At 55.7% G+C, this 27,456-nt stretch overlaps 10 protein-coding genes across 10 annotated transcripts; 5 read left to right on the top strand and 5 right to left on the bottom strand.

Annotated features, from left to right (window-relative positions):
- Positions 1–368: 368 nt before the first annotated feature.
- J7T54_000288 (uncharacterized protein) lies at positions 369–1,620 on the top strand (the record flags this gene model as incomplete). The annotated part of the gene is made up of 1 exon (XM_051508096.1): positions 369–1,620. A coding segment is annotated over one exon (1,252 nt), but the record flags the coding sequence as incomplete, so codon positions are not given.
- Positions 1,621–2,112: 492 nt separating this feature from the next.
- J7T54_000287 (protein-tyrosine phosphatase 2) lies at positions 2,113–3,764 on the bottom strand (the record flags this gene model as incomplete). The annotated part of the gene is made up of 2 exons (XM_051508095.1): positions 2,113–3,215; positions 3,263–3,764. The coding sequence occupies 2 exons, from the start codon at positions 3,762–3,764 to the stop codon at positions 2,113–2,115; spliced, it is 1,605 nt and encodes a 534-aa protein (XP_051360842.1).
- Positions 3,765–4,921: 1,157 nt separating this feature from the next.
- J7T54_000286 (uncharacterized protein) lies at positions 4,922–6,715 on the bottom strand (the record flags this gene model as incomplete). The annotated part of the gene is made up of 1 exon (XM_051508094.1): positions 4,922–6,715. The coding sequence occupies one exon, from the start codon at positions 6,713–6,715 to the stop codon at positions 4,922–4,924; it is 1,794 nt and encodes a 597-aa protein (XP_051360841.1).
- A 350-nt stretch (positions 6,716–7,065) lies between these two features.
- J7T54_000285 (Conserved oligomeric Golgi complex subunit-like protein) lies at positions 7,066–9,532 on the top strand (the record flags this gene model as incomplete). Its single annotated transcript, XM_051508093.1, has 4 exons — positions 7,066–7,179; positions 7,245–7,901; positions 7,949–8,890; positions 8,942–9,532. 4 exons carry the CDS (start codon positions 7,066–7,068, stop codon positions 9,530–9,532), a joined length of 2,304 nt encoding a protein of 767 aa, XP_051360840.1.
- Positions 9,533–10,276: 744 nt separating this feature from the next.
- On the bottom strand, positions 10,277–11,129 carry J7T54_000284 (uncharacterized protein; the record flags this gene model as incomplete). Its single annotated transcript, XM_051508092.1, has 2 exons — positions 10,277–10,303; positions 10,539–11,129. The coding sequence occupies 2 exons, from the start codon at positions 11,127–11,129 to the stop codon at positions 10,277–10,279; spliced, it is 618 nt and encodes a 205-aa protein (XP_051360839.1).
- A 1,623-nt stretch (positions 11,130–12,752) lies between these two features.
- J7T54_000283 (uncharacterized protein) lies at positions 12,753–13,724 on the bottom strand (the record flags this gene model as incomplete). Its single annotated transcript, XM_051508090.1, has 1 exon — positions 12,753–13,724. One exon carries the CDS (start codon positions 13,722–13,724, stop codon positions 12,753–12,755), a length of 972 nt encoding a protein of 323 aa, XP_051360838.1.
- A 776-nt stretch (positions 13,725–14,500) lies between these two features.
- On the top strand, positions 14,501–17,497 carry J7T54_000282 (uncharacterized protein; the record flags this gene model as incomplete). Its single annotated transcript, XM_051508089.1, has 2 exons — positions 14,501–17,151; positions 17,203–17,497. The coding sequence occupies 2 exons, from the start codon at positions 14,501–14,503 to the stop codon at positions 17,495–17,497; spliced, it is 2,946 nt and encodes a 981-aa protein (XP_051360837.1).
- A 3,137-nt stretch (positions 17,498–20,634) lies between these two features.
- Positions 20,635–23,040, top strand: J7T54_000280 (uncharacterized protein; the record flags this gene model as incomplete). The annotated part of the gene is made up of 3 exons (XM_051508088.1): positions 20,635–22,224; positions 22,276–22,969; positions 23,036–23,040. The coding sequence occupies 3 exons, from the start codon at positions 20,635–20,637 to the stop codon at positions 23,038–23,040; spliced, it is 2,289 nt and encodes a 762-aa protein (XP_051360836.1).
- A 153-nt stretch (positions 23,041–23,193) lies between these two features.
- Positions 23,194–24,185, bottom strand: J7T54_000279 (Mitochondrial carnitine-acylcarnitine carrier protein; the record flags this gene model as incomplete). The annotated part of the gene is made up of 2 exons (XM_051508087.1): positions 23,194–24,002; positions 24,071–24,185. 2 exons carry the CDS (start codon positions 24,183–24,185, stop codon positions 23,194–23,196), a joined length of 924 nt encoding a protein of 307 aa, XP_051360835.1.
- Positions 24,186–25,252: 1,067 nt separating this feature from the next.
- Positions 25,253–27,421, top strand: J7T54_000278 (putative polyol transporter-like protein; the record flags this gene model as incomplete). The annotated part of the gene is made up of 1 exon (XM_051508086.1): positions 25,253–27,421. One exon carries the CDS (start codon positions 25,253–25,255, stop codon positions 27,419–27,421), a length of 2,169 nt encoding a protein of 722 aa, XP_051360834.1.
- Between the last annotated feature and the right edge of the window lie 35 nt (positions 27,422–27,456).

The raw sequence follows: 27,456 nt of genomic DNA, 5'->3' as shown, positions 1-27,456 counted from the left end.
TCTCTGGAGACACCCACTTCCTTAGAGACTCCAACCTCTCTCGAAACACCTACCTCTCTGGAGACACCTACCTCTCTGGAGACACCTACCTCGCTCGAGACTCCTACCTCTCTCGAGACACCTACCTCTCTGGAGACACCAACCTCGCTCGAGACTCCTACCTCTCTCGAGACTCCCACGTCGACAAGTGAGACGCCCCTCCCGACTACCCCCCTCTCAAGCGCAACGACTCCTGTAGAAACCCCGGAGCCCCCAACTCCAGTCATACCTACGACTCCCGCCGAAAACAACCCCTCATTAACCCACACTCCGGACTTACCACCCACCGAGACGCCTGGAAGTTCTGTGATCCCGACGTCACCTACAAGTCTCATCGAAACGCCGTCTACCCCGGCCGATGATGGTGAGCCAGTCGAGTCCACGGTGGACCCTCTGCCCGATAATCCGACTCCTATCCCTGAATTGTCGACCTCTGCCTCATCGACTTCAGCCTCGTCCACGACCTTCGTCCCTGTCGAGCCTGAGCCAACATCGACTCCCAGCGACACACCAGATACCGTGCCTACATCGCCCCCTGTTGAGACACCAGAGCCAGAGCCGACATCTCCGCCTCTCGAGACCCAGGAACCGGTGCCAACCTCACCACCCGTGGAAGAGCCAGAGCCAGTACCAACAACACCATCAGTGGCGCCGCCCCCCCCCTTCTCAACAGCAAGCCCTTCTCCTGCACCGACCACCGTCCCCAAAAAAGAGCAAGATGCCCGCGACACGCTTCAGTTTGCCAAAGACAAGAACGCCCTGTACGACACCCTCCAGCCCGGCGACGCCTGCACAGACGTCAACGCACCAGCCTGCGTCCACGGTGATCACTACAGGTGCACGGACAGCGGGACTTGGGAGCTCAGCGAGCGCTGTCCAGACGGCACTAGCTGTTTTGCCGTGCCATCAGGCGAGCTGGACCGCACCGTTCGCGTCGGCTGCATGGACGCGGATGAAGCAAAGAAGAAGCTCGGAGAGGACGAGGAGCCCACCACAGAGGTGCCCCAACCAGAGCCAACGGACCCCGTGGCAGAGGAGCCCGAGGTTGTCACGACGACAAAGACCTCCACCAAAGTCATTACGCGCACCGCTCTCCCAGCGCCCGTCGAGACTACGCCTACTCCTGAGGACTCGGGCGAAGAGTCCACGCCCGAGGCGCCTTTCCCCCCGGTACAACAAGAGCCCACGTCCGAACCAGTCGTGCCGGAGCCTGAGCCGACCCCTGCGCCAAGTCCCGTCGACGAGCCAGAGCCGTCCACCACGCCCCCCTCCAACACGTTTACGCAGGTTGTCGAGGAGCCAGACGACGGCAAGGTCAGGATCACCCTAGTCGATGGAGCCACGTACCCGCCCTTGCCGGGTGCCACGTCGTCACCAGAGGAAGAACAGGGTGCGTTGAATAACGGCAGCGGTGGCAACGACGAGCAAATACCTGATTTTGAGACGACGGTGATCGTGGGCGGCACGCCGACTGTGTCTCTCTGGTTCACCGTGACGTCCATGGAGACAACGACGTCCACCGAGACGGAGACAGAGACACAGACAGCGACGGTCACAGCTACGCTGATCCTTCCAGGATAATTGCTGGCAAGGGAGGCGGCAATGGTTAAGAGATATTGGTTAGTGTGACAGTGAACGTAATGAGGATGCAGATGTAGATAGGTCACCCAGCAAATACAAAGAAACGGAACGGTCCAGTTCAGTAGTAGGAGATGGCACTCTTGTCTGGAACGGAAGAGTAGTCCCTCGCGGGATGTTGCTTCTATTGGGGAAAAGAACAATAAACGCTCTGCTCTACCAAGCATGATGCACGCACAATCTGGTGATCCTCGATAACGCCGCCTCATGCGCTGTTGGTCCTCCTCTTTATCCTTCATGTCGTAAATATAGACCCGCAATCGCTGTCATCTCTTTCTTACAAACGATTTGTTTTCTTCAAGTTTCCTCTCTCAATTTACAGGAGACGCGGGCGTGTCATTAGGGCCATGGCGCCCGACGTAATCGCCTGGCCTTCTCTTGCTGGATTGAACGCTCAATGTTCAGGCTCGTGGCACGACATGCCGTCCGCGGTCTCTAGCTGCCTGTAGCCGAATCTCGTAGCCTGGCGCCTCCCTCGTCGTCGTCGTCGCCGTCCCAAAAGGGGTCCACTTCTGGCGCGCTCGTTGCCTGCACGGGCTTATCCAGGTTAACGCCTCCATCTGCTTTGTCTTCATCGTCTTCGGCAGGTCCGTACCGATCGGACCACAGCTTCCTCAAAACTTGGTAGAGGAACCGGTACTGCATCTCGCTCTGCACCATCCCCTTTCTCTGCTCGCGGAGTTCCTGCACCGTGTCGTAGATGAGGTCAGGCTTGCTGGGCTGCGATGGCGCATTCTCGTCAACGGGTGGATCATAGAGTGCGCCCACGTCGAGCTCCCTCAAGAGATGCTCCAGCGCAATAAAGGTGCCTGTGCGACCGACACCTGCGCTGCAATGGATCACGCGTGGTGCGTTGGGCGAGCTGTGCTCCCGGGAGAGCCTCATGAGCTCAAAGAAGCTGTCGAGGTCGTCGTCCGCAGGCACACCAAAATCAGGCCAGCTTCGATACCAGAAATGCCATATAGTTCGCGGCTCCTTCTCGCCCTCAACGTGGAGCAAGAGCTTGCGCTTGTCGATCGCGCCGCCATGTAGCTGCTCGACTGAATCATACTTGAGGGTGGCCCCCCACCCGTCTTCCCAGGCATCATCGCCGTTAAGATCCCACTCGGTCCCCTCCTCGCCCTCTGGAAAGTACTGGTTGCATTTGACCATGCCGCCCTCATTGTTGCTCGTCAGTTGCACAATGACACAGGGCGACTTGAATTGCTCCGCAATCATCCGCCAGACGTAGGGTATCGACGGCTCCGTCGGGCCCTGCATTGCGATGTATCGTAGCGGTGATCGCGCATTCCCAGGTGGAGGACGGACGGTGATCAGCGACGCGTTGACGTAGTCGAGTTGTCCGTCCGGTACCCGTAGCTTTACTCTGTTGTGGTTCCAGGGCTTGATGTTGACGTATCGATCCATGAGTCCCCTCTCTTTCACGTCCGTTTGTTTAAACGATCCCCATCTCCATTCGTGGTTGGGGTGGTTTGCCTGACCTCTGCTTACCCTGATCCTCTCGTCCCAGTTGAGGTCCTCGAATTTCAGGTCGATGGCTGTCATTATTAGCTGTGCCCCCATCGATGCAGTGAGCTTGACATACCCTCTTTCTCCAGCTTTAGGAACGACGGCATGACGGGCCCCGGGTCGCTGGGCTCTGCCTTGTCCGTGTCCACGTCCACTTTACCATCCAGACGATCCCTCGACTTTGCCCCGTTGCTCTTCACCTTGACACCGTCCTCTCTGGTTGCGGGAGGCTCTCCCAAGCCCGAATTCGCAGGCGAGCTCTCTCTAGCGCGCTTCGCCGAGGGCCTGAGCCTCAGGTTTCTAAACGGCGACTTCTTGCCTGACGGTTTTGTGTCTTCTTTCTGCAGCCAGCTCTTCTTCCCCAGGCTATCCGCCGGTTTGCCCGTGCTGCTTGGACTAGCATCGTGGGAGGTTGTTGGCCGCGGGGACGCTTCGACCATCTGCACTGGGACGCCAGCGCCAGCGCCAACAGCGCTGCTGCTCAGTGCGCTCTCGGTCGTGTCGGTGCTGGTTCGTTCGACGCTGGTCTCGATAGCTGGAGGTTTCGGTTTGCGTCGAAGCTTGGGGAGCTTGTCCATCGTCGGGTCGGGGGAAATGTGAAAGGCCCTGTCGAGTCACTCGAATGACAGACAAGGATGTGGGGGAGCTACCGTAGCCGTTGGGGATCGCGCAACTCCGCAGAGTCGGAAGGGGAGACGAAGTTAGAATTTCATAAAATACAGGGTATGAACGAAGACGACGCCGGTCTCGAATGAGGACAAGAGGGACAGTGGGCCGAAGAAAGAATGCGCGTAGGGCTTGTGAGAAATGAAAAGTGAAGAATCAGGCGAGCGCTCCAGGTCGAAGTCCCGGTGTGTTGTTGATAGGCGGGCGGTCGGTCGTACCTCCAGCTCCAGTCAATTACTGGATCCGCACTGTAGGGCGACATGGACATGGAGGTGCATCTTGGGTTGGGCAGGCACGCGCCAGGCTGCCTGGTCGGGTGCTAACTTCCGGGTTATTAAGCTAGCAGCGGGCCAGCGGCAACTATTAGTGACTAGGGCGCTACAGTACTCAGTGCGTACAGACTCAGTGCAGCTGTTTGCGCCCTGCAGGCGTCAAGTTGACCACCACCATCAAAAACCCGACACAGGCAAGGAAGCCTCTGCCTGAGACAATGACAGTCGAACAAACCTAGTGCACCTTACACAGTGCGAGGCACCACGAATGAATATAGGTCTCATTTCATGACCTGACACCTTTGGAGAGACGTCAAGATACATGTAAAGCACCTTCCCTGCCCCGTCGTGATGAAGGCAGAAGTGAGACTCGTGCCATGCCCCATAGTATGACCTCAGTGGCAGGGGGCTACTGAGGGCACCCCATTTCCTCCGAATCCCTCGCAGCTGAATACTATCGTATCAGATGCAGAAGTCAGAACGGACAACAGATATTCCAATCGGCCAGTGGAATGCTCGGAGCAAACTGCTAGTCTACTGACCTTGCCTGTATGTCTTGCACTGGCGAGGAGCTGGCCAAGAACTATTGCTGAAACCCTGTACATAACCACGTGCCGATATTGGAGAGTCCACGTGGAAATTAGATGGTTTCTTGGATTATTGGAATTAATTAAACATGCGTAACTATATTGCCAACGCCTGTGATCGCGGATAGTAGTATACAGCAGGCCTCACAGCCCCAAATGTACACTGTCTTGATATTACACGGTAGGGTCCAGTCATCACCGACTGCATCGTTACACAGACGAGTAGACACCTGTCACGTACCGCCCGCACTCGACCTTCTGCTCCAGCGTGACCTTGCGCCCCTTGCCGCCCTCTCCGAGACGAGCCGTCTCACGCGGCGTCAAGGCCAGCCTGTGCCTCTCCCCTTTGCGTCCCTTGTCAGAGTCGCCCTGGCCTCCATCCAGAGGCCCAATGTACACGGGCGCGTTCTGATTGCTTCGCTTGCCGGTGCCCAGCTGGTAGTGTTCGTTCCCGCCCCAGAACACGACGTCCGCACCCCAGTTGACGTCGTTATCACCGCGGGCTCGGCGCGCGATGGACGTCTCGGTCACATTGTCCATGATGGCGGCGCAGTGGGTCGCGCCCACGCTGACGGACTTGAGCTTGATGGGTATCAGCTTGTTCGCGCTCTCGTCAAACTCAAACAGAGACGACAAGGCTTTGACCTTGGTCGGTCCCTGGGACACATGCGTCCATCGGCCCGTGCCCAATGAGCCGTACACGCCTTGGCCAGCTGCCCAGAAGTCGGTCGTGATCCCAGGCATCCTCCTGGCGGGCGCAGCCGACTTTGTGACGGTAGAATCCTGGGAGGCCTCAGAATCCACGGTGAAGTACAGGTTGTTGCCGCCGGCCATGATGCCAGTCACCGTGGGTGCGAGCCCTGTGCCCTTGTACAATTTTTTGATGGGCAAAATCGTTGGCGTGTTAATGAATGACTCGGAAATGTCAACCTCACAGCCCAGCTGCCCGTAGAGATTGTCGCCAAAAGTGAAGATCCTGCCAGCACTGTCTAGAACAGCCGAATGATAGTCGCCAGTGGCAATCTGGGCGGCTTTGAAGCCTTTCAGCGCACTTATCTCGTGCGGCTGGTCATAGTGTCCCTTGGGTCTCGTCTCCCACGTCAGTCCTGGAATGCCCATCTGGCCCTTGGCCGGGAAATCCGAGCTGCTCGAAGCAGCAGCAAAGACTCGGCCGCTCGACGTCAAGAGGAGGCAGTGGTCAAGACCGCTGCTAATATCGGCGACCCTCTCGCTCCAACCGAGACTACTGGGGGTGATGTCTCGTAGGCTAGGCGCAGCTTGGCCAGAGCTCCACAGCGACCACGAGCTCTTGTCCGACTGCTTGACCAACCCGCCCAAGTCGTCCCGGGACGAAGGAATGGCATAGACCGTGCCGTTCTTGGACAGGGCAATAATGCGATCCGCCGACACGTCGATTTTGGCCAGGTCTTTGCCCTTGATCGTGACGACTGGTGATGGGTCGGCATTTGAGAACCCTAACCCCCACTGGATAAGATCACCCTTCTCGTTGATAGCGGCGCCAAAGGCCTGCGTGAGCTTGAGGTCACGCAGGAGCTGGTCGTCAAAGAGCTTGAGCCGGCGCGGCAGCTTGACGTACTTGTCCTTGGATTCAGGGTCTACGACCCGACCAACATTGGAACCCCATAAGTACACCCCAGGATGCTCCCAGCTCTTCTGCACCTGGAGATGCTGCGAGCTGAGGAGCTCGCGATTCTCCTCGGCAGACCGCGCAATCTTCCTCGGCTTCTCAAACTCTGGTTGCGCCTTGGGGATCTCGACGGGCGCATTGTCACCCACAAAGATCTCCTTCAGTGTAGGGTAGTAGTAGGAACCGGCGGCCGCCGCACCAAAGGCGACACCGTAACCGATGAACCTGGCTGCACTTTGACCTCTGGGCGGCTGGGGAGGTGGAGGCGGAGGCGCGCTGCTGGCATGTCTGGACCATTGGCTTGATCGTAGCGATCGGAGGGAGGTCCTCCTTACAGCTGTCTGTGAAGCATTCATCCTGTGATTTGATCCAAGTCCAAGCTTAAATTCGATGCGGCTGTGAGGGACTGGAGGAGTGAGTCTTGAAGCTCGACTCGTGAGGTCATCCAAAAGAAAAGGGAGAATCTGGATTGGCCGCTGGAGCTTTCTTTTAGACAGACCCCTGCCGCCGCCCGGGCCCCGGGGTCCTACTGTACCCACTTCTCCAATGTGCCCCGCCAAAGCTCCCGCTGTCGGCAGTCGGATACTCGTTTCTCCGCTTGCTGTCGACCTCCAAGGAGCTGCTGACTGGAGCTCCATTGAGCGTCGGGCGTGTTCCTGGGTCAATCCCACCTCTAGCTGGTCGCAAATCGCCAGTGGCAGCCACCATGTACGACGACTCTTGGTATAGCTTTGTCGACCACTCCAACCCCAACCGATCGACGCCCAGCGCACAGGGGCCGGGACATCGACGAAGCCAGTCGCTACTGCAGCAGCCAAATGTTGGTCCCTATCCTCCCATCGCGGGGCATTGGATCAGTTACCAGGATACTAAAATACTGGATAGGGGACCATCACCACGCCCGGCGAGGCTGCCCAGAAGCTTGAGAATGTGTACGAAGACATTGAGAATACCAATACGCCACCTGAGCCGACCTTGACCCGAAGAGCGGCATCGTACTCTGATTTCTACCATGTGGTCAAGGCGCAACTGTCGAAAGATGTCTCCCTGAAGAAAAAGAAGGCACCCAAGAAGAACAGGCGGTGGGAGAGTCTCGCGCTGTGCGAAAATTCGGTAGCACGTCTACACCAAAATCAGGGGTTGGATCTTTACCAGCCTGCGCTCGAGGAGAAGCTGCTTCAGGCTAGCCAGGAAGACTACTTGCTGTACCGCGACCAGCTGGTGTTAACGGAGCGCCACCTCACTGGGTTAGTCGACGACGCCAATTCAACGTTGGATATCCTGGCTACTCTGTCAAACTCGTTCAATTCTGTCGAGATGCAGACATCGTCCTTCCGTTCGCAGTGCGAGGACCTCCTGACGGAGCAAAGGCGACTAGAGAAGCTGGCAGATGACGTGGGCACAGACCTGCACTACTATGCCTACCTCGAGACCGCGACGCGGCGACTCAATGCGCCAGGGGCGAGTCGGCTTGTGGAAGACGATGATTTCGGCGACATGGTGTCCAACATCGATGCTTGCGTTGTCTTCATGGGAGAACATGTCAGTGTGCTGCGTGGGGTGCCCGGATCAAAGCTAACACGAGGCAGGAAAAGTACCGTGATCGCGACACATATCTCGCCCGCTATCAAGCTCTTCTGACCAAGGCACTGCATCTCCTGGATCACGGGTTCACCGCGAGGCTAGACAAGGTCATGTCGGAAATTGGGAGGCAAATAGCGGCGACGCAATCGGACGCGGCGAGACACGCTTTGGCGTATGGCCGGTTCGAGGAGATGATTACGGACACCTACTCTTTGGTGCCCAATATCCAAAAGGTGATACGAAGGGCCTTTGATCAGTGGGGCAGACCGGTAGTCTCTTCGCGCGATCTCTCCACGTACTCGGTTGCTGCAGGCAACATGTTCCAGGTCTATCTCACAACCAGAGATCGACATCTCAAGACCATGGTTCAGCATGACGTGGATGAGTACAAAAAAGAGGTCAAGAGCTTGTCGGTGGAGACAGCTTCGCGCAATCACATCAAGCAGTGCTTTGAGCAGCTATACAACGAAGACAACTTGTTCACCCGGGTGTTCAGTGTCGAGCCCACATGGAGCTCCGCACCCGAGTCAGCGTTCCAGATCGTCAAAGCTGTCAACACCACAATGGTGCACCCTGGCCATCTTGCACCGTTAGGCACTCTGCTGGAGCAGAATCTCAAGGTTTCGGACCTCAAGACCGTGTGTAACATTGTGGGCTGGCTAGCCAACGAGTACTCGGTGGCGGAAGTCGAGGAGGAAGAATCACCCTTCTTCCGTAGAAACAAGGAATACGCTGCGCAGCTCCTCGTGTGGCACCTGTGGCCCCTCACTGATGGCGCCTTCGAGGCGGAGATCAACAGGTCGATCACGAGGACTACGATACAGGACAACACTCTAACAATTGGCCCTGTAGAAGGGGGTGCATCGTCATCCAACGCTCATGCCCTGGTCAAGAAGGCTATTGAGCTGCTTTCCATGTTCGACCAGGCAATGCCCAAGGAGAGATCTGTAAGTTTGCCGCTTCCCTCCTATGGAGCCTTGATGCTGACCAACCCACAGTCCAAAGATAGCCCGGTTGTCTTCAAGATTGTCCGCGAGACAATCCAGATCCTGCAAAAAGCCGAGGCAAGAATCCGCTCGATCAGGAACGGCACAGACCCTGACCTCTTCATGATCAAAAACCTTCTCATCATCAAGAACGAGCTGCTTGCGCTGGAGATTGGCGACATCCGCGGCCACGCCGCCTCCATGCAGCACTTTGGCCAGATCTGGGACACGCTTAGCCCTTCCAACTGGGTCAGCTTCTTCGGCAGCGTCATTGGCGGCTCGCTCTGGTCACGCGGCGGCGGCGCACCGACCGTGACGGCCAAGACGCTCACGCTGGAAGACATGAGCGAGCAGCTCGACGAGTTGCTACGCCAGTCTATCCACGCGTTTGCCAACCGCTGGGCGACGCTCACAAACGACGCGAAGGCTCGCAAGACGGGTGTCAAGCCCATAGCCAAGGTCGAGAGCGAGCTGGAGACGATACTGACGACGGCCTTTAGCAACCAGCCAGAGGTCATTGAGAAGCTAGAGGAAGCCATCGAGCTCAGCGCGCAAGCACAAAACGACGCGAAAGATGGCAAGAAAGGGGCGAGGCGTTATTGAAAGATGTAGCAGGATCAAGTACGTATTCGTCAATCAAAGTACGAAGCGAGGGGTGTTTATAACTCGTTCTGACTCAACTTGATTGTCCCGTGGCTCCTTTCCTGCTACTCCTATCGCACACTGTACCTCTACTCGATATCTGCTCTATCACGTATTACTTCCTCCAATTCGCACTCAGGTCCCGGCCACTTCGCTGATCTCCCCTAGACCTAGCACCACCACGCCCACCCCCAGTTGCAGAACCGCGTCGACGACCAGGAGAAGGCGTTTCAGTAGGTGGAACGGAGGCTTTTGTACTAGCCGGCGTCGATGTCGAGGTCGTGTTCTAACCAACCCGAAAAGCATCGATGCCCGCCATATTCCATCGTAAAAAGGTGGACGGGAAGTTGGGATGCGCCCCGAACTTAGCACAGGTGCTTGTGTACCTATTTGCAAAAGACGCCCAAAGCTTATGGGCTTCAAGATTTCTTGAAGGCCGTGGGCAGTAGGCTTCAGTATCCAAGAATGCTTTTACGGCAGCTTGCGCCCCTTTCTCGTCGAGGTTGATGCTGCTGCAAGCATCGAAGTCCAGAACCCAAAGACAAAGTATCCGGCGCGTGTAATCCTTGACAGTTGCAGTCTCAAAAGTGCTTTGCCCAGGCTGCATGCCATCCAATTCCTTACTAGTCAAAGGTTTGGTGCTGGCTTCAATGCTTGAAGGAGCACTACCGATGACAAACTCGATGTCCATTGCATCAATCTTGGCTACACAATGTAGAACCGCCATCGCATCTGCCATAGCGATTGCATATTCACTGGTATGCAAATTGAGCTCCTCGAATTGGTCAAGGTGCAAGCGAAAGTTCCGAAGAGAGAACGCCAGAGTTCCAGACCCGTGCCTCCTGCGGCCAAGAAGAGGACGAATCAGGCAATCTTGGTTCGGTCTATGCGACTTGGCTACTTTTTTATTCCTTGGGCAGTACATATCGATGAGATGATGGCGAAAGGGCTGTGGCAGAGGAAGAACACGTTCCATGCATAGTGTATCGCGAGTCTTCTTGGGGAACGTGTCCGTGAAGGGGAAGTCGTCCAAGTTCTCATTCCAGAAGATAGAAGTCTTTGCGTTGGCAAACCAAAACATCTTGGGAATCTCTACGTCGACTTTGATGAGGCTGTTGGCTTTCTCGAAAGCCTCCTGGACCTTGGTGTGAATCCTGTAATTGTTCCAAAGCTTGTCCGAGTTGTCGAGAGTAGCCAGCTTGTAGCAATGGGTAGTCCCTGGATGCTCAGAAATGACACCAATCGAGCCTTTTCCAATACCACGGAACTCTACAGGCCTGTCCACAGCAGCCTGTTGACGCTCCGCAAATGAAGATGTTGTTGAGATGACTGATCGCAGGGACAGCATCCTTTGCAACGCAACCTCGGTAGTACACTCGGCCGCATCTTGTTCAAGCTTTTGCTCAAGTGTAAGCGCATTCTGGATGGCAATAGCTAAGGAAGCGCTTCGACTGCTGATATCAGTGGAGAATGTGGCTTCAGAGGTATCAATGTTGCGTCTTCGACCTCGGGCTTGTGCTGGCACGCCTTGGAGAAGGGGACGTGGCGGAGAAGGCATGGTGGATGCGGAATATCCGTTTATCAAATGTTCCTAGGGAGAAGTTTTTAGAAGATTCAAAAAGATTGCATGCCACCACAAAATCGAAAGGAGCAGACAAAAAACACATGGGATGAGAAGTAAGATGCATGGTACCACGGTGGACGAAACTCACAATGGGCAGGAAAAGCGTGAACAAGAAGCACGTGAACAATTAGAACCCTGAAAGGCAAAAATAATATTCAAGGATAGTGCGATATAATTGAGTTCTTAAGTACCTTACCTTACTTTGTCGTTCGGGGACGCGGGCGCCAGGCGATTGGTGAAGAGACGGCGCGCTGTATCCAGTCCAGTCAGGTTCGCACATCCTACAGGACGACGCTTCGACTAGTAACACGCCATGGAGGGCGAACTGAAACGACTGCGGCTATTTGATGAATGTCCGAGGCTTCGCTGGGACATGGCACCTCGTGCCCTGTCTACTTGGCCGGAACGAACAGTGGTGACAGCGCGGCCTAGGTTGGTTGGTCTCCTAGGTGTTTCGGGCGCCATGCTGGACGATGGAGCCGGTCGAGAGAGTCTTGGGGAAGATGGCAAGGTGTTGCAAGAGCTTGGACAGCGATTCGGGAGAGTTTCGTGAGGGTTTGACAGAATTCAAGCTTTGTCTCAAGATGCTGGGCTGGATGCTGAGCACGCCTACATGGCTGCCACCACCATGCGCTTGGGCCCAACCGATCCGATCGGTGTGCCCTGCAAACTCGGCCAGAACGAACAGTCGTAGCAACGCGGCCGGGGTTGGTTGGTCTTCTTAGGGTCTCGGGTACCCTGCTGGATGTTGGAACTGATCGAGAGAGTCGAGAGGGAAATATTAAAGTATTGTAAAGGGCCTTGGCAGCGATTGGGGAAAGTTTCCTGATGTTTTTGGCAGCCCTTAAGAAGTTTTTAGGATGTGGTTAAGAAGTAGTAGGTCATGTGCACCCTTAAGGTATTATACGTTGCGCTACTGGGACGAGTGTCATAACCACTCTACGTATTTCGCATAACTAAGTTCTAGCTGTAAAATTGTCTATCCAGGTTGTGAAGATTTTCGCGTGAAGAAAATGATAAGACTTATCATTACCCGCCATCAGGCTCTCAGAAGAGGTGCATACTCGAGCTCGGGGGGGTTGGGGGGTTTGGGGGAGGTTTAACGACGAACAAATCACTCGAGTCTCATATATATATCGAATCTCGGTCACGAAGATGCTCAGTAGGCAATTATAAGACTTATTGTGAGTAATCTATATCGAGTCAAGTTGAAAGCGAGGAAATAACAATGGAGATGTGATAAAATGCGCGAGGACGAGAACAAGTTGCAGTCGCCAGTTCCCAACGAACAGGCGATTCAAGATAGTTTGCGCCGCCTCAACTACATCAGGTTGGTTCAAAGCCTCCTTAAAAGATCAGAGCAGTGGCCACTGACCGCCTGCGTCGTTGTACGAAGCAACCGCCGACCTCTCCCAGTGCTCGCGAGACCTTCCCAAACTCGGCCATACCATCGGACCCTGCACTGGGAACAAGCAGTGACTCGATATATTGCACTCATTTCCTGAACACAGGCGTGATTCCCCGACTTCAGTTGGCTGCATCTGGTTAACCCCCAGCCTAACTCCTCCTTCCCAAGTGGCCCTCGTCTTCAATTCTCTCCATCAACTTCACCGCGAGATTCCGCTCATCCTCACTCGCCTCTTCCATGATTCTCCGACTGGCCATCAAAAAATTCTTCTTGAAAACCTGCCAGAGGTCCTCATCGGCAGCGCCTCCAGTTTCAGGTTTCGGAAAGAAAGGGTCGTTTCTGAAAAACGCCATGCAGGCTTGCTCGATGCCTGCTTCATCCATGGAAAGTTGTCGGCAGCAGTCAAAGTCGAGGATCCACATGCAGTGGACGCCCAAGTATTCTGACTGCAAGACCGATGAAGAGTCGACTGTCCGCGGAGGTGCTAGCACAAACTCGACGTCGTTTGCATCAATGTGTGCACCCCAGTGCATCATTGCGAGAGCGTCTGCCATAGTCTCCGCGTATAGTGTCGTATCCAGACCGAGTGCCTCCATCTGGTCAAGATGAAGGGGGACATTACGCAGACTGAAGCGCTGAAAACGTGAGGCGCTTGGTGACTGTTGTTTATGGCGACGACGTCGTCCAAGATATGGTCGGATCAGGCAAGCGTCGTCGTCGGGGTTCTCCTTCACAAAATCAGCGAGCGTAGTGTTGCCAGCGCAGAAGAGATCCACGATCTTGTCGCTGATCGGCCTTGGTACTTTCGGGATGCGCTCCGAAATCAGGGCTCGGCATGCAATGTAGCCAGCGGGAAATTGATGGAGGCGCGGCTGCCACCAGGCGTCAGTTGGCTGGATCAGCTCATGACATTGGGGTATCGACAGAGGCGTCGAGGGAGGGTGTCGATGTGCGCTCAGAAGAACCCGCATGTGCATATCGCAGTCATTGGTGACTGATCGCCCAGGCCCGCCGTCTTCGCGTTTGATGGCTGTGGTTTGGTCTTGGTGGCCTTCGAGAGACCAGACACTACCACAAAAGCCCTTTCCAATACAGCGGTATTGGGTGGTGTAATCCGGCATACTGGGTAATACGGAATGGTCCAGTCGCAGCTGTAATTTTGTTCGTGCATTGCTTGAGGATTTAGTACCTGATTTAGACAGGCCACCTAACATATATGTGTTGAATAAGCTGGCTGATGAGGCCAGAGCAGCAAAGAATAAGGTAATTAAGTTTAAACTAACTGCTAGTGCTCCGAACTTAGCGTTCACCAAGCGATGTTTTGTTCCCTGGTTTCAGGCAGCCTCGAGAATCACTGGAACAAAAAAAACCTGGCCACTTGATTAAGCCAACGTGGCACAAAGCAAGAGAAGAGAACTGACATGATTTATTGAGTCTGAATGACTTGCCCGAGGATTGATGGATGATGCCAAGACGTTGAATTATGCCAAGATGTTAGCAAGTCTTGGGGTAACGCTACGGCAGTGACGATCCGGATCGGAGGGTCCCGCTCTCCCCTTTTCGAAATGCCCGTCGCCAACCCCGTTGGTCGCTTCTGGATCTTATTAAAGATCCCAAGGTGCACGTCGCTCGCTCCAGTCCCTTGCATTCCCCTCCGCTCTCTTTGACCTGCTCTCGCTCTGTTAGGGGAAGCCCTATTCTTCGAAGTCTATCTTAGTCCACAGCTGCTCCAGCCTGCTGTCGCGACACCACGCCGCGAACGATCGACTGACCCGACAGATTCGAAGAGCGCCGTGCTCACACGATACGTCGAGAAGCATGCCATCTACTACATGCAGTCAACAAATTTGATCTTTCCCTAAACCGCGCGACGTGCACCGGGCAATCACCATTCGCCATGTTACCCATCCGGCGTCAGCGTCTACTGACGTTCTGCGCGGTTGTCATTGTCTTCCTACTGTACCGTGTCGTCCAAAACTCATGGGACGATGCCAACTATAGCGGTCTCCGAGCTGTATACGAGACAGGGCGGGAGAAACTGGAGGACATTGATCCGGCCGACCAGGACGACTCAACGCCGCTCGTGGAGCATGTTAAGCCCAACCCAGCCGTGCAAGAGGAGGCGAAATTGCCAGCGCACATGGACGAAAACGACAAGGTCGACTATATCGATTCGCACAACGAATACGCCAATCAGCACGGCGAGGTGGTAGAGGACGTTAGCGTGGAGATACCCGATCTGGAAGACAATGGGATATCCTCTGGGGACCAGGCGAAGCAGAACAAGCTGAGTGAGCAAGAGATAGAGGTCAGCGAGGAGGTTGGGCAAGGCAATGGACAAGATTTGACGGGCGCGAACAAGGTCCTGCAAGGATCGCACGATGAAGAAGGTGCAGATTGGAAAGCAACCCCCAGCAAGACTGCGCCCGATGACACAAGGGGAAGCGAACCCGAGGTGGAACTGGCGCATGGTCCCGCCGTGGATCAGGGCAAAGCGGACGACATTCCCGAGTTCAAGAGGGTACACTGGAAGAAGCAGCCAGAGCATTTCCCGGTGCCGTCAGAGTCTATCACGCCCTTGCCCAGCGGCGCGCCCAATAAGATCCCCCAGATTCAGTTTGATTTCCAGCGTGAGCCCGAGGAGCAAAAGAGTACTCGCGTCAAGAGGCAGCAGCGTGTCAAGGAGGAGATTGCCCGCAGCTGGGGTGCATACGCCAAGCATGCCTGGATGCATGACGAGCTCTCGCCTGTCACTGGCAAATATCGCGATCCCTTCTGCGGATGGGCCGCCACGCTGGTGGATTCTCTCGATACGCTCTGGATCGCCGGTCTGAAGGAGGAGTTTGATGAAGCGGTCAAGGCTGTTGCCGGCATCGACTTCACCTGGACGCCGAAAGACGACATTCCCGTCTTCGAGACAACCATTCGATACCTCGGCGGTTTGCTTGCCGCATACGACGTCAGTGGCGGGGCCGAGGGCAACCACAAGATCCTGCTCGATAAGGCTGTCGAGCTGGGCGAGATCCTCTTTGGCGTGTTTGATACCCCTAATCGCATGCCTTTGCTGTACTATCATTGGAAGCCCGAAGACGTCGCCCAACCCCGCATCGCCAGCACCAGGAGTGGTATTGCTGAGCTGGGCACTTTGTCGATGGAGTTCACACGCCTCGCACAGCTCACCAAGGAAGACAAGTACTACGATGCGATTGACCGCATCACTAATGGTCTCCTCCAGCTGTCGAAGGACGGCGTGTTGATCCCTGGTCTCTTCCCAGAGAATATCGATCTGTCAGGTTGCAATAGAACTGCTACCACTCTGCGCGACGAGATTAGCAAGGCAGCGCAAGCTCAACTTGCAACAGACGACGCCCGCAAGGACCCCGTGGGATATGTCTCCGGTGAGAAGGAGGGGGTAAACCAAGCGCTGGCCAAGGACAGCGCCAGTGTCGCTAAGCGCGATGAACAAACCCGTACAGCAACCGACGACGAAATCAAGCGTGCCAGCCCTCCCTTCAAAGCAGACGGCACCACCGCTGAGTGGGATTGCGTGCCTCAGGGTCTTGTGCCCAGCGGCTATGGCACGCAAGTGTTCCACATGGGTGGTTCTCAGGACTCTGCTTACGAGTACTTTCCCAAGGAGTACCTTTTGCTCGGAGGCCTTGAGGACAAGTACCAAAAGCTGTACGAGGACGCCGTCAATGCCACCAATGAGTGGCTCATGTTCAGGCCCATGGCTCCTGATGACTGGAACGTCCTCTTCCCCGCCAAGGTGACATTGTCCCCGGACACCGCCATCCGGGCGCAGTTCGAGGTCGCGCACTTGACCTGCTTCATCGGCGGCATGTACGGTCTGGGCGGCAAGATCTTCGAGCGCGAGGCAGACGTGGAGATGGCCAAGCAACTGACAGACGGATGCGTCTGGGCTTACCAGCTTTTCCCCTCTGGTCTGATGCCAGAATCTGCAAACGTCATACCTTGCGAGTCGCTCGACAAATGCGAGTTCAACGAGACCATGTGGTGGGACATCCTTGACCCGTCCCGGGCGTGGCGCGAAGAGGAGTTGCTCCGGTGGGAGGGTGTATCCGAAGAGAAGGCAGAGGAGGCTGCTCATCTCCAGGCTCTGGCTGAACAAGGCGCGCCGCCAGAGTCGGCTTCTTACAAGTTAGACTCTAAGGAGGAAGCGGAAGTCGCTCGTCTGAAGGAAGCCGCCGAGCTCGAAGATGTCAAGCCGGCTGAGAAAGCTGAGAAAAAATCCTTCAATGCCTTCAAGGACGAGCAGGCCGAGTTGCTCGAGCAGGCCGCTCAGGAGCACCCCGAAGATGAAGACTCATACCGAGGCGCGCCGCTCAAGAAGCGAGCTCCGACGCCTCCACCAGCGGACGAGGGCGATGTGCCGGCTTCAAAGACGGTGCCCAAGGACAGCGCACCGCACCACGAGACGGAACGCAAAAAGCCCCCTTCCCACACAGAGTATGTGCAGAAGCGCATCAAGTCCGAGGGATACCCCCCTGGGTTTGTTTCCATCAATTCGCGCAAGTACATCCTTCGGTAAGTTTCAGTGTCACCCTGCCTACGTTGACAGTCTTCTGACCGATGCAGTCCCGAAGCCATTGAGTCCGTGTGGTACATGTACCGCATCACCGGTGACTCGACCTGGATGGACAAGGGGTGGAGCATGTTCGAGGCCACCTTGACCGCCACCCGCACCACAATGGCCAACAGTGCCGTTGGCGACGTGACGGCCCCCAGCCCTGAGCTGCTGGATGCGATGGAGAGTTTCTGGATAGCCGAGACGCTCAAGTACTACTACTTGCTCTTCTCCGAGCCAGATGTCATTAGCCTGGATGAGTGGGTGCTCAACACCGAGGCGCATCCCTTTAAGCGCCCAACATAAGCGCGTTACGTCAGTGGATTGGAGGTGTGAAGTGCAACAGCACAGATGGGTGATAGCGAAAATCGATTCCTAGTGCCTTACGGGCAGCATTCAGAAGGCGTTTTGGGTTTTGGGTATGCATTGACTATCAGCTGGGTCTTGTACGGTTTTGTTTGTTTACGGAAACTTGACAGCACGCGAGCACTCAAACACAAGACAGCTTTTTTCCTCTTTGTATGCGGTGAACCTGATCATATTGCGTGCCTGAAATCAAAATCCTCAATCTTTAACACTAGTACAGGGCGGGTCTATACCTGCCTGTCCTCCGCATTTTCCATCCTTCATTAGATCAAATCGCATGTCCATCGTTGGCCCCGATTATCTCGCGATAGATGCGAGAGCCTCGCTCGTTATGGCTGACGGACTGACCTGACCGTCAACCCAAATATCATGGAAAACGCCTCCTGAAACGCCAATGCTGATGCGACCAAACCTTTTGTCACTGTGCATCTATCCCATATACACATGTCTATCATTTGTTCATCCTGCGGACTGTCCTCGTATCGTGTCGAATCTCCATCCTCATGCCGCCATGTCGGCTAACACGCGTATACTCAATATCATGACCAAGAGACCAATGGTCACGACGATGAGCAGGGCGAATGAGAACCAACCCAGCACCATGGCGTCTGTGCCCACGCCGGACCTGACGGAGCCGTTTCCAAAGTCTTGCGCAATGACGGAGGCGGCCACAGATGCGGTATGTTGCCAGAGGACAGAGACGAGCACGAAGATAGAGGAGATGAAGATGATAGCCAGGGCGATTTGAGACACAGGTCGGGACGGAAAAGGCTTGACGTCGCGTTCGGAGCCCTGCGAGTCTTCCTCCTCGTGCCATCCGGGAAACGTGGCGAGCAGGATGAAGCAGATGAAGGCGAAGACGATGGCGATGATGATCAGATAGGGGAAAACAATCATGTCCTTAAACTGCGCGGCGAGCCAGATCAGATTGAGGGGATCCTGGTCAACGGCCACCTCGTTGGCGAGGGCTGTCGCATTGTTACTGCACAGCCATGCGCCGCCGTCGGGGTTGATGCAGATACCAAAGTAGCCCACGCGGGCCTGTAGGTGAGCGTCGCCCGCAATGTTGGCAATGGCCGTGTGGACATTGTAGTCGACTTGCGCGGTATCGGGAACGGCCTCGTACTCCTTGTAGTAAAGGGAGAGCAGGAAGATGCCGGGGATCAGGGGCGATGAGGATGAGCAACCGGCGAGAAGGAGTGACAATAGGATGATGGCAACCGCAATCAAGATCATCAACATGTGGTGGTAGCCGACAAATGGTACCCAACCTGTTGGCAAGACATGTTAGCAACCCGCATTCCGATTGAATGTGTTTGAAACTTGGGGCTATAACTTACGGAACCAGCCCACTCGGAATTTGGGCATCCCGAATCTCGGCTTCCCACTGCTGCTGCTGCTACTGCTACTGCTGCCCATAGCAGCGGTTGTCTCTGAGCAGTGCGCTCAGATCAGACAGGCGCGAGCGGCCGTTGAGAATCGTTGGAGTTGTGATGAATAGCCCACACCCACGCTCTCGTCAACAGCGAGAGGGGTTGAGGGTGTCGGTGAAACTCTGCGCGAGCGTCTTCGATACTGTAGGCGTAGCTTGCTTCAGGAATGTCGAAGTCTCGGGACGTTGTGTTTCGTTGAAAGAGCTTGTCTTGTTCGTCGATGTCTTGTTCTTCGCAGCGGGGGAGTGCACGGCTGGAATGAAAGAGTACAGGCGAGACGATAATGGGAACGAGCGACGACGACCTGGAATGCGCAACGTGAGACTGCCTTGCGGAGAGGGTGGGTTGCTTGTAGTGGGAGGGAGGGATACACTTAGTCTCTCGGTTGCGAGGTATGCAGGTTAGAGTTGGAACTCGCTTGCGCTCGGTCGAAGAATGAGTGTCGTCGATACGTGGAGGATCCAGGAAGCAAAAGGAGGAGACAGGAGCAGAGAGAATGGGAATCATGTGGCTGGTCTACAGGTAATGAGCCAACCGCAGCCTTGATCCGTCGGGGATGATGCGGATGGTGGTGAGCGGGTTGCCCAGCCACTCCCTTTTCTATTGTCATTGGCAGTGGTTGGCAGAGCAACGCCGCAGGAGTGGGTGACGTTGCGGCCTAGGTTGCGTGGCGCCGTCATGTGAGTGGCTGCTGCGAGACCTGCCCCACTCTCCTTCAGTGGTTTTATGTGGCGTAATTTTGGTGGCTGGTGCGCTTGCAGCTTGCCTTCGGGAAACCTTATTTCAGGGTCCTGGATATTGAGATTTCACTTCGAGAGCTCCCTAATCAATTGGGTGATTCGAATTGGCCTCTTCAAGCACCAGCTGCAAACAATGAGGCCGACAGCTGAGCAAAGACTTTTTGCCTAGGGCTGTGCTTGTTCTGAGATCAATGTTGTTGGCAGAGAGGGTCGTTGTCATGACAATCGCTAGCTGACGAGAGCTGGGCAGCAGCGCATAATTTAGTCGTCCGTGCTAAGATGACGACTCGTTTTCCCGGTTTCATCAGCTCCGTCACCAGAGCTGCAATAGGTAGGCAGCAGTGCGACCGTTAGCTTCCGCGATCTTGGCAGCAATCTTGGCGTTCACAAAAGACTGAAGAACTTCGAGATGCCAGTCTACTAGTTAGTCCGCGTGTTCAGTTAGGCTACCCTAAGCGCGATACTGCTTTTTGTTTGCGGCTCGCGATGAAGGCTCTCAGGACTTTGAAGCTATTGCGCATGAGCATATTTTCGTTATTAATGAATTTCGTTTGTTGAGTATCAGATTCATCACACAGGTTCACAAATATGGTGTTGGTAGATTAGCATCACTTAAAAGCGCGTGAGTGACATTTATCCTTCCTTGATTTCGTCGAACTACCAGCTAGGAACAGTTTACCGTTGCAGTATGTCTGCATCTCAAAGTATACCTCAACGTCGGAAAGACCCGACGGCTTAAATTCCACTCGAGACTCGAATCAGCAGAGCCATTGATTCTGGGGAGAGTGCATGGTCCGATGATACCATCGTCCCCCTACCTGCATGCCCCGCCTAGCCGATACTGCAACTTCACCCCACGATGCACCGTCATATAATTGCTAGCTGTCAACATCCACGAGCAACAATGGCCTCCAGCTTCGTACAGGGAACGTCCCTCGACACGCGGGTGGAGGATTATCTAAATGACAAGCTCCAGTCAACGACGGACCTGGAATCCCTCGACGAGCTCCTCGCCAATGTAGAGCTGCAACGAAACCAACTGCAGACCCAGCTTGACGATGCCGTCCGCCAGCTCGACGAGGCACGACGCACAGCGGGCGACCGCCAGGGCGCGATACAATCCCAGATCGAAGAGTTTCAGCAGCTGCAGGAGAGCATAGACAGACGTGGCGCTATTACTGCCGCGTCCGATGCCCCGGACCAGGCCATTGCCCGGCTGCAGCGGCCCATGGAGAAGTTGCGCGCGGTGGACCTGGCGCAGAAATACCTGAGCCTCGTACAAGAGGTCGAGAATTTACGGAGCGAGGCGCGATCGCATCTTCCGGAGAGCCCGAAGGCGGCTCTCGAGCCTTACACCAAGCTGAAGCAGCTAGCGACAAGACTGAAGGAGCTCCAAGGCGACGAGGCGCTGCATCTGGTCGATTATGTGGAGGGCGTGACGGATCGCCTTTGGAAGGAAATGAAGGCCATCATGTCGGAAGAGTTTGAGACCGTTCTCCGCGCGAGGAAATGGCCCAAGGTCGACCCCAAGTCCCAAATGGACGATGAATGGATTGCCTCTTTCGAGAAGCTCATTGATCTACAAATGCCCGAGGTGCTCTATAGCACCCAGTCAGTTTCGCTTCTGCCTCTGGATGTCATGGCAAAGATCTTCATTGCCGAGTTCCGCTTCCACTTTCTCGGCGACAAGCCTACAAGCGATGCCCAGGCCGTCGGGACGCACTGCTTTCCGTGGGTGACGATGACATTGGAGAAGTGGGAAGAATTTTTGCGCGATAACCTTGGTCATCTCCTGGTAGCCAAGTTCAGAGAGACGGACGCGGAGAACAACCTACTCTACGTCGATCCCGTCTGCGCATTCATCACATCCTTGCTGCCCGTCATTCGCGAGAAGGTCTACGACATTGCCAACAAGGCCATCAGCAATGCCTCGTTCTTCAGCAATTTTATCTCGCAGGTGTCGAGCTTTGATGAGAATCTGCGCACCAGGTTCAACTACGATGGCGGCGATGACGTGCGCGGCTGGCAGGGCTTGACGACCGAGATTCTGGACGAGCACTTTGACTCGTGGTTCAAGGCGGAGCGAAACTTTGCCATGAAGCGCTTCAACGATATCCTGGAGTCAGCAAACGACCGAAAAATTGACTACGACTATGCTGCCGACGGGCGTATGAAGCCTACGTTTGCGGCCGTGCGTGTCACGGACCTTTTGCGCTCTGTCACGAGCCAGTACAGCCGGCTACGCAAGGTGCGCCACAAGATCCAGTTCCTCATCAATATCCAGATTGATATACTCGAAGAGTACGATGCCGTCTTGCGCGATTCACTTGAGGCATACCTATCAATCACTTCCACCTTTGGGCGGACACTGCATGGCGCTTCGAAGGAGCAGCTTGCCGCGTTGGAGGGCACGGGCGGCTTGGAGCGTCTGTGCAAGGTATTGGGCAGCGCTGACCATATTGCCAACACTCTGAAGGACTGGAGCAGCGAAGAGGTAAGCGTGTTGTGATACACAAAGATGCGTTCAGTGAATAACAGAGAATAGTTCTTCTTGGAGCTGTGGGAGCGGCTGCAGGGCGGACCTCAGCCGGGTGGCCAGAACAAGGCTGGCAGCATGACCTTTGACGAGGTAAAAGACAGGACATCGAGTGCCATGGGCATGTCCGAAGACGGTGCGCTCTTTGACGAAATGATTGTAGCATACAGCCTGCGCAGGAAGACGGCCCACGAATTCATTGTCTCCACGCTCAACACCGCCCATACAAAGGCCTTCCGCACCTATGGCCAGCGCGCCTCGTTTACCACAATCGGCGAATCGTCGGTAGTGGAGGACCCGGCGTCGCTGAATGTCTCTCCCGAACTTGACGAGCCTTTGCATATCTTGACGCGCAATCTAGCCTTTTTGGCCAAGCCGCTGTCTACAGCATCCTTCCGTCGCGTCTGGCGCGAGGCCCTCGGCAAGCTGCAAGACCAGCTCCTGAATGACATATTGCTCCGTCAGGAGTTCACCACATATGGCGCCGCTCAGTATCTTCGCGACGTGGCCGAGGTGCTCGATGTCGTGAATCGGTTTATCCCGGGCGGCTCTTCCGCTCTGGCAACCCTCCAGGACGGTCTCCGCTTGCTGAACCTGCCCGTGGAGGGTGGCAAAGAGAAGGCGATCAATCTCAAGACAGCGAGCGATCGCGTCTTCACCGACAACGACGAGGCGCGCAAGGTGCTTGAGGAGCTTGAGCTTGGTGAGTTGACGCCTCAACTTGCGCGCAATATCCTGCAACGTAGGATCGAAAATGGGGAAAACGTAGGATAAGGCAGTGAAAAATATATGTCCACTTCAAATCTATCAGTAGATGTTGCATCCTTCTTCTATCGTTGCTGTCGGGATTCCTGGTGCCCGCATCCATCCCCTTTTTGAATAGTCGATCTCCAAAAGCGCCTTGAATTTACCGTAATGGTGTCTCGTCTAGTCGAGCAACCTCATCACAAACTCGACTGTCGCAAAGGTACCCGCGCTCACAGGCAAGGCCCTCAACAAAGTGGGAGCAATGCCCTTCCAGAAGCCCCTCGCGCCATCGGCCCGCCACGTGTCCCTGAAGCAGGCCCGCATGCTGGGGTACTTTTGCTTGTCGCCGAAGCCGTCGGTCTGCATCTTGCTCTTGACCACGTCAAAGGGGTAGCTGGCGAGCCAGAGGACCTCACCGGCCAGACCGCCATACAGAGCGACCTTCCACCCGGGAACATCCTTGCGGTCCATCTTGTTGCGCGCCGCGTCCGTGTTCATCATGTACTCAAAGGCGGTGAACCAGGCGCCGTAGGCGAAAGCCTCGCGCCACATGGTGACGGCCTGGCCGCGGTACACGCCGTTCAGGACGCCGCGGTGCGCGCCGAGTTTCCGGACGCAGTCCAGCGGCCCGTTGTAGAGCTTGCCCGCCCCGTGGGGCTGGCTCTGGAGTCTGATGCGGATGTGCTCAATGGGGCCTGAGAGCACGGAGTTGGCGACACCGGCAAAGGCGCCGGCCTGGGCGTACTGAGAGTAGCTCAGGTCCTTGGGCTTGCCGTGGCTCGCGTTGCGACCCTCGAGGAAGCGACGGGCCTGGTGGAAGCCGCCAAATTGCACGGACACGCAGGCTCCGATGCCGACGAGAGGTGTGAGGGTGCCCTTGTAGAAGGCAAGAGGCCCCTCGGTCTTGTAGATGGATGTGGCCGCATTGAGGGCAGATGAGTACTGTGTGGTGGTCTGGAGGCGGACCTTGACAATGTCAAAGGGTTGGCCTGGTCTCAGTCAGATGGGCTGTCACAAGTACACCGCAATAGGAGAGGAGACAAAGAGTATCACATACCGACTAGGACTTGCACGATGCCGCCAACAGCGCCCGAGAAGAGATCCTTTGCGGTCTGCTTCGCCCCGCCCTGGGGGTGCTCCAGCTCAGCCTGGACAACATCTTCAGGTGCCATTGTACGGATACAACAGCGACCGGCGGCTACTGACCGAGGGGACGAGCGGGCTCAGAGGCGGCCTGGCTGATTCTGTGGATGAATTAATGCCTCGAAGTGTGTGAAGATGTTATACAATGGTCAAGTTGAATGAGATTCAGCGTCTTGGGAACTAGGACAAGAGAATGAATGGTGAATCGGGTGGTACCCGGTGCCACAATCTTTGGTATCGCGATCACTCTGGCGGTCGGTCGGCGCCTGGCCGAGACTGGATGACGTGATTGGCGGGCTCAGGTGTCTATCAAGGTATGCATCAATGGGGGCATGCATGTAGTGAGCTTCGCTACAAGAGGTAAGCACTTGGGCGAAGGCCATAATAAGCCAGACTGCTGACTTCGCGGTGCGACCTCACCAGGCAACCTTGGCGGTACGAGTGCGTACAAATATCCCAGCCCAAAGGTCCAATGACACGTGCTTGGACATTTCCTGCTCTCCGAAGCCATCTGACTCCAGAGCGTGAAGCTTTGGCCGCCGCTGCGGGACGGACGATCGCTAGTGGGCTTGCCTTACTGCGCATAGTGCATGCAGGGTCTTGACTCTTGACTTCACCCCGTCAGTCATCCACCAGCACCCCATCTCCCCAGATCTCAATCTCCAGTCAAGCTGCACGGGGCGCACAAGTGTCAACGGATGAAATTGAAATTGAGCCTCCACGGGGAAGTATGATAGTGTATTGCGTCTGCTGCTGGATGCCCATAAACAACCGCCACTTGATGGCTGACAGTTCATGTCCCCAAGAGCTTCGGCCGTCTTGTCAGCCAGGAGGCTCAAAAAGCAGGGTCCTCCCCGATTTGGCGATATTTTTAGAGTCCTTATCTGCAAACGCATCCTTGTGCGTCAGGGTGATCAAAGGCGTAATGCGTGGCGTTGATGTTCCTGGCGAGGCTCGTCCCACATATAATGCCATGCCTCCATACTGAGGCGGAAAGTCTCGTTTCCACGTCTCTTCGCTTTTCTTTGCTGTTTCGTGGTGCAGTCACTCCTTATCTGAAAGACCCCATGGCCTGGAGCCTTTGGGCAAGCTAATCATGTCGTCGTTTCCACTGAGAAAGTTCTCTACCGCTGGCGGTCCCAACGACTTGCTCGCCGCTCAGATTCACAACAGGCGGGCCAACGACCGAGCCATTATCGAGAATCCGTTGGGTGAGCCCTGGTTCCTTTGGAAGAAAAGATTCAATACTGATATTGCAGCCTACTTTAACGATGATGAGCTGGAGCAAGACGTGCAAAACTTTGCAGAGCTATACCTCCCACATGTCGAATTCGCGAAGGTACTACGAGCGGCCCGCGTGGCCAAGGACATTCGTCTTTACGATGAGGTCTCCCGGTCCTCTGACCCTCATATGGGAGAGGACCTTCCCGTCATCTTGACGCCTCAGGAGAAACGGTTCTTGAAGCGCGAGCGCGATGTCGTTTTCAGTGAAAGGGGTATGCGTAAGGTAATCATCACAGTGTCGCTGGCGGCGCTGCTCCAAGGATTTGTGCAGTCCTCGTTTAACGGCGCTTCATTTTACTCGGAGGAATGGGGTCTCACAGAGGATTCAACATGGAAGCTTGGAGGCACAAACGCTGCGGCCTGGTTCGCAGCAGCACTCGTGGGATGCCCCCTGTCGCTCCCCATCAACTACTACTATGGACGACGTGGTGGGCTCATTGTGGCCTCGGTGTTCCTCTTTACCAGCTCGGTGGCTGCTATTTTCGCAGAGAATTGGACTGCACTCCTCCTCATTCGCATTGTCAATGGCCTCGGTATGGGCGTTAAGGCTGTCAGCACACCCATCCTAGCCTCCGAAACAGCCGTCGGTTTCTGGCGAGGGTCCGCCATCCTCGCGTGGCAGCTGTGGGTGGCCTTTGGCATCATGCTGGGCTTCGCGTTCAACCTTCTCTTCACTACAGCCGCCAGCGATCGCATCACGCTGGGCCTCATACAGGGCGCGCCTCTGGTCCCAGCGCTGGCCCTCTTTTTCATGGCCGTCTTTGTGTGCCCCGAGTCACCGCGCTATCACCTCCAAAAGGGGCCCAACTACAGCCCCGAGAAAGCCTATATGATCCTCCGCCAGCTGCGCAACACGGAGCTCCAAGCGCTGCGCGACATGTACGCCGTCTATAAGTCCATCGAGCAGGAATCCATGGGGGCGGCTATGACGGCGGACTCGCGCGCTCATCTTAATCCAGGCTTCTGGTGGACGATCCACGACTTCCTCCTCGCTTTCCGCCAATTGTTCCAGCAGCGTCGCCTCTACAACGCGCTCATCTCAGCGGCGACTGTCAACGTGGCTCAGCAGCTGTCTGGTGTCAACGTCTTTGCCTTCTACTCGACCGAGCTGGTACGCGACGTGCGTGACTCGGATGTTTCCGTCGCACACATGGACAGCCACATCAAGCCCATGGCATACAGTCTTGGGTTCGGAGCCATCAACTTCCTGTTCTGTCTTCCCGCAGTGAGGAGTATCGACACACTGGGCCGAAGGCGCTGGCTGCTTATGACGCTGCCATTCATGGCCATCTTCATGCTGGGTGCTGCGTTGTCCTACAACATCCAAGACACGAGCAACAGGACTGGCATTGTGGCTCTGTTCCTGTACCTGTTCGCAGTGGCGTACTCACCCGGTCTGGGTCCCATTCCCTTCACCCTTGCGTCCGAGAGCTTCCCCCTCTCGCATCGTGAGGCTGGCACCGCGTGGCCCATCTCCACCAACCTCTTCTTTGCTGGGCTACTCTCTATGCTCTACCCTGCCATCCGCGACGACGAGAACGGTCTAGGCGACGGCGGCTCCCTCGGCCTCTTCGCCGGCCTCAACGTCCTCGCCTTTATCCTCGTTTTCTTCCTCGTGGAGGAGACAAAGGGCCGTTCCCTCGAGGATCTCGACCTCGTCTTCGCCGTCTCGAAGCGCCGCTTCATGTCATTTCAGATCCAGGAGTACCTCCCCTGGTTCGTCCGCCGCTACATCCTCAGCAAGGACGAGCCGCCGCCGGAGCTGTACCATGACTACATCTGGGGTCCCTGGAAGCGTGTCAGTGACAACACGTTCTCGCCGCCGACGCGAAACCTGGAGACGGGGTCGTGCGTGAGGATCGCGCCCGAGGCACCGCCCGACTCGCCCGATTTGATGATGCCGCCGCCTGTCATGACGTCCGGACCAGTGGAGATGCCTGCCACGCTGCCGCGGAGGCTAGCCCCTCCGGCGTACTATTAATTTTCTTGTAATTTGTACTGTGGAGTATTTTCTCA

This window comes from Emericellopsis cladophorae, assembly GCF_022114955.1.
Source record: "Emericellopsis cladophorae strain MUM 19.33 chromosome Unknown NODE_39_length_213758_cov_118_025819, whole genome shotgun sequence".
NCBI classification, from domain to species: domain Eukaryota; kingdom Fungi; phylum Ascomycota; class Sordariomycetes; order Hypocreales; family Bionectriaceae; genus Emericellopsis; species Emericellopsis cladophorae.
Note: the sequence above shows the minus strand (reverse complement) of the source record. Positions and strands in the feature narration are given on the sequence as shown.